Below are 6006 nucleotides of genomic sequence, written 5' to 3'. Positions count from 1 at the left end.
CAATAACATCTCCAAAAATAGTTTTCTTCTAATATTATGAAACAGATTTGAAAGGCAGGATTATTCACATTATAGACTTGGTAGATACTTGTACTTCATATAGATGAAAAATATCACTTCTACATTTTAAATGTTTACTTTGGATTTTATTATAAAAGAAAATATTATCATTGTATAATTATAAAAGTCATAAAAATTAGAACTGTACTGTTATTATACCAAGCTATCAAATACTGTATAAATGAACAATAAAATTCAATTTCTATTTATTTAAATGTAGTAAACATTGGAAGAGAACCTCCCTACAAAAAAAAAAAAAGCTCTTAATATGAAAGTAACAAAAGAAAAGCCACAACACAAGAATCATCAACGCACAAAATTCTGATTAAAAAAATAACTGTTAACAAGTACTCTAAGACAAATGTAGAAGTCAATATATGCTAATTAAATTTTTAAAAATGTTCTTTAGACAATTCCATTTCCAACTATGTTTTCCTATTATCGACACTCAAATTACTTTTTGAAAAGTTAGAAAAGAACCAACTTTACATTAAAATTGCCAAATTTTGAAGTATGAACACTATTTTAAATTTTGGATGTCCTTAAACTCTTTAAGTTTACTTTCTAAAAAAATAACTGTTGGACTAAACCAAAAGACAGTTCACATAGTTCTACTGCATATGATAACAATGATGTGATCTACATAAATAAATTTAAAACATTAAATTATTTAATTTAAACATTTTTGAATTACAATGTTATATTAATGGCTTACACATCCAAAATCTGAGCACTTTAAAACAGGATTCACATGTTACACTGTTGAGCACATTTACAGAACTTATATACATGATACAATCCTTTAAAAACAGCAAGCTCTGGTGTCATACCTCTGTTTCGGAAACCATTTTCCTTTTTACAGAATTTTGAACCTGCTTTTGCAAAAGGTAAAAGTTATAAAGCTATTATATATATACATAAACTTTAGGTATATGGAAGAAATTTTTTTTTTAGATGGAGAAAACGAAAGTAATTTTGAGTGGTAAAGAAATCTGCTTTATAAATACATGCGTTAGCACATAAAAAATTCTGTCCTACACATTTTATATGCTTGGCAAATATGAACAATGATATGCCACAGCTTTTTTAAACAACTTGAGAGATTTATGATTGACAACATCATTCACACAAGCATACTCACATATACAACACCCATTAGAATGATCGTGTGCCTCACTTCATATATCTAATATCATTAGAGAATATATAGCATCATCCTTTTATCATAAGGAAGTTTTTAGTTCATTGTCTTCTCAAAAGCGGCAATTTTAGAGTGAAATAGCATTCAAGTGAAAGTGAATTTCAGATGGTCAACATGAGGATGTATTACAGTCCTTGTAAACAGATGTCTATAAATAAATAAAATAGGTGGAGGAAAGAATATCCTGAGGTGGCCCTGCGGCCAGGGTACTCAGTAGCACTGAGCTCCATCCTGGAAACCAAGGCATCTGAAAAAGTGCAGGGCTGTTTATATGAATTTATTTTATAAATGGAATATGCACAGGTTTAATTCTTTTTCACCTTGAGGTAAATCAGTACATAGCAATTACTACTGCTCATCTATACCTGTTTAAGGCAACATTTAAAAAGCAATATATGTAGTAAATTACATTTTTCACTGTCTTTCAAAGAATGCTATCCATGATTATTTTTCAAAAATAGTGGAAAAATATCATAACCACATAAACAAACTATTAAACATGAGTTACCTTTGCTTTTCAATGAAGTAGTCAATCAGATCATTTTGTAAGTCAAGTAGTCAAAAGAAGAAAGCAGAAACTATTAACAATTAGAAACATAGTAAAAACACTGAGTGCAAAGCATTTTGCACGTCATGGTTTTTCTGGCACTGGACAACCAGTATTCATAAATAAAATCACATAAACACTATGATCCCAGGTAGATTTCAGTTCAAATTTTAAAATTACTTCCTGTAAAAAAGCACATTTGTTAACCCTGTGACATCCAGACACTAGGGAATGGTGTAAGGAAATCCTCTTGTTCAGGTTCATCAGGAGAGATACAAAATCATAGCAGCAAATACTGGGGGTCTTTGGAAATGATTCTGCTGCTATGAATGAAAAGGAATCACTTCAGTGGAAGCTCATAAACAGTAACAAGCACCGTGGGTAATACTCTCTCATCAAGTGCTGACAGCATCTCTCTTCTTTAGGCAGTACCAAATGGCGCCAGCTACATTTTCGAAAGAAAATCAGCTACATTTCCAACCTCCCATATGAGGCAGAAGTTGAATCCATTATTTTAACTAGAATCGGATCACATGGTCTTAGATGTGGAAATTTTATTAGTTAAGTAGTTTAGAATGGATTGCTAGAATTGCTAAAATATCAGCTTTGGGCATTGCTCATAATCTTCTATAAGATCAATTCTTCATACTTTTGTACTTTAATTAAAAATGATTAAAGGAAGCATCAGAATTCCATTAAAATTTTCATCCTAACATTCATGTTATTATTTTCGATATTTCAGTGGCTTCTCAATACTCATTTGGTGTTTAGAAATCATCCTCTTGCCAAATCAGTTTCACAACCCCATTCATCCAGTCCTACAGGCTTAACAAGAACAACATTTATTTATTTCATATGGAGGTAAAAGTATATAAAAGATGACTAAAAAGATTTGCTAGAAGTTAAAAAGACAGCTTAGAAAAGCAAAATCTAAATAAAACATACAAACACAAACTAGGAAGAATGTCATCAATCTGAGCTATACATAATAGGTCTAAATTTCTTTTAAAATACAAATATGGCAGTGCTTTATATCAAAGATGTAAAATCTATCAACTGCTCTCAGATAATAAACCATAAATGCAAGTGAGCACCAACTATTTATATTAACAATTTACTCTATATTTTTTTACCTTTTCAAATGTTTATATAATATTTAAGCATCATATCAATTAAAATAAATAAAATATTTTAAAATGAAATCTATTAAATATTACCTATACAACAGAAAGAACAACGTAAACGGAAAATGAAAGGTAATTCGTAATAAAGTAATACTGATCTTAAACCCACTTAAGAGAATTCTGACTCCTGATTATTTAATCATACTACTTATAATAGAAAAATAATCAAGAACTTGAACCTGATACAAACTAAACCACATTTTAAGTAAAGGACAGCAAAGGCAGAGAATAGAGTGGGCATCTGGGGCTCTAATAGAGTACTAGGATTCAGAAAAAAATTTCTACAAAGGCAACAAAATTTAACTATCGTAAATTGGTATTTTATAGCTTTTAAAATTCATAAACTAATGAGTGGTATGGGAGTTAAATTATAAAATCACCTGCAATTATACTTGTTTATTAGAATGGAGGCCTAGATGCGGAGGTTTTAAAATTTAAAATAAATTTCAAAAACATAAAGGTCAAAATTATAGTTCTTATCTAGAAAGTTTCCACTGTTCTACCTTTATAGCGAAAAAGTTCCCATCACCTGTGAAACGTGATGGACATGCATGTAATGCAACACACACACAGCAGCCAGGATATGGCCCCATCTGTGCTCCAGCACTGGCAGAGATGCCCTGTTCTTCCCACAAAGCATTAGCAGAAAGGAAGTAATATGGGAACATTTCTAGCAACTCAATGAAAAAATTTAAATACGTATCACTTAAGGTTGGTATGGACTGCCACTGATGAACAAATAGATTTAAAGAAAAGTAGACTGAATGCATTTCCCCACATTTTTCTATTGCAGAACAGAAAAAAATTTTCCAACAGAAAAATAAATATTTGACTAGTAAGAATCATGTACCTCACTTCTAAGAGACCATTTCATTATATACACAGTCTCCATGGTGCTCCTAACAAACTTCAGACACTACTTCAAAAAACCCCATAGTCATGCATAAATGGCATGACATACAATATTGTTATATATAGTGACATGAAATATTATATATACATACATATATATGTATATATATCTATAAATAATTCCTCTTGGTTCAATTCTATAATGAAGTTTCAGCATCCATGTATTTCTTTGTTGGTTCATCTTCAAAACTTATTTTCACACTTACAGGTTTTTCAGGGCTATTTAAAACAAAGAATGAGAATAAATAATTTTGAAATGGCTAAATATTACATTCAAACACGGCCAACAGTAAATATCCATAAGAGCCTTTTGAGACAACTATTAATACTATAAACATACAACTTGCTATTTCTATCTTACTGCTTTCTTTTCATATCAGTAAACTTAACTGGAAGGGCAAATATTAAAAGTCTTAGTTTTTTAAAGATATTTTTGCCACTAAATTTCACATTTTTCTTACAACTGAAGAGGAGCTCCTTAAAATTGGTCAGTGTAAGATGACTGTGCTTGACAACAGTTTTACTTTATATATGAACAGTTGTAGCATCTGACTTTTATTTTACTGACAAATTCATTAAAAATTAATCTTTGTCAATATAAATAAGCATCGAATAATTTCCTGCAAAATGTAACAAATCTTATCTTCCCAAATTTGGTTCATAAATACAAGATCAAAATACAATTCTACATTTTCAAGTTAATATCAAATACAATGATTCCATGTATATGGATTTAACTGATTAACTGATTTGATTTAATTGTAACATGAATATCTGGGCTTTGAAAATTTTGCAAAAGATAGAAACACACTATGGTTTGCTGCCTTCTCCAGACAAAACTGAAGGAAGATAACCCAAACATTTTTCTGTTCAACAATGTAACAAAACATTCCCTTTCTTCCCATGTGATTTTGAACTGAGGGGCAACCTGAATGAAAGGCAGAAGTATAAAAGACAAAATAATACTACTGTAAGGTCCTTCTATTTATCCTAACTATACTAACATTCTGGGCCAGGGGTGCTGACAAGGTGCGAAAAGTTACTAAGAGTAAAAAGAGTATCTAGTGAAATTCTGGCTGCATGAAATAATCCAAAATGACAAAAAGTTTAACTTAAAAACTTTTGAGATCAAAGATAGAAGTGAAGTAAACAGTCTACATTAGAGAATTAAAACTCAAAGAAATGATGAGAGAAAAGCCAAAAGAGTTGATAACTGAGATTAAGTAGGAGCAAGGTTCTAAAAGCAGGTAGGGAAAGATATCTTGGGAGAAAAACCTAATCAATCATTATCAAAAGACAGTTGCCAGAAAGACAATAACGATTGCTTGCCTGGAAAAGTTTTAATTTTTGACACCCAAGCGGAATATACTGACACCCAACACAGCATCTGGCACAAAGTGTACACCAAAAAAAAAAATTGTTGACTATGAATGACTGAGTACTCTACAGGATAATACCTAATTTCTCCAGAGACCTAAGGGATCAACATACTAATGATTATCAAGCCAGAATTCCTGAGGTTTAGGTCTTGAAGTGAGTGGGAAAGAAAGAAAAAAGGGTTATTACATAACAAGAAATATAAGCAAGGGGTTATGAAACAGTTGTGTAATACATGGTCCATTATAAAACTGAATGGCCTTTACTCCCATGGATTAAATTTCTTACAAATATCTTCTAGGAAAATGTTTACCTCGCCAGAAGAAATAGTAGGCTGAAACAAAGCAAAACAAAAGAAAGCCTTTTTTTTTTGGACCATCAGAAAGCATGATTGAGGTAGTATTCTATTTTAGTATTCAATCCCTAGTAATTATCTTTCTTTATATGGCTTCTGATCTTTTATATATTTATTCCTTATGTATATATTCATTTTTATTACAAAACAATTCTTTTTTGAAATAGGCAACTATAAATTTAAAAAATAACAAAACAATCAGCACCTATATCTGCTTCCAGTATACATGAAATGATGGATAGATGAAAGGAAGAAGGAAGAATAAGAGGAAGAAAAAAAGGTTGGTTTTGTTAAGACAATGGTTTTCCTGAATAGCTATCCATAAGTAAACTGAAAGTTGGCTATAGTTAGAAAATGCATAAATCATTAC

General features: G+C 30.7%; 1 protein-coding gene across 5 annotated transcripts in view; it reads right to left on the bottom strand.

The window, feature by feature from the left end:
• Nucleotides 1-4041: 4041 nt before the first annotated feature.
• SLC4A7 (solute carrier family 4 member 7) overlaps nucleotides 4042-6006 on the bottom strand; it is an 87054-nt gene continuing 85089 nt past the window's right edge. For all 5 annotated transcript variants that reach the window (XM_065886200.1, XM_065886202.1, XM_065886203.1 and 2 more), the window contains one exon: nucleotides 4042-4123. In XM_065886200.1, the coding sequence (XP_065742272.1) occupies nucleotides 4042-4123 (82 nt within the window). The remainder of the gene's footprint in view (nucleotides 4124-6006) is intronic.

This window comes from Phocoena phocoena, chromosome 10, assembly GCF_963924675.1.
Source record: "Phocoena phocoena chromosome 10, mPhoPho1.1, whole genome shotgun sequence".
In the NCBI taxonomy this organism is placed as follows: Eukaryota; Metazoa; Chordata; class Mammalia; order Artiodactyla; family Phocoenidae; genus Phocoena; species Phocoena phocoena.
The sequence above is the reverse complement of the archived record's forward strand: the minus strand, read 5'-3'. Positions and strand labels throughout refer to the sequence as shown.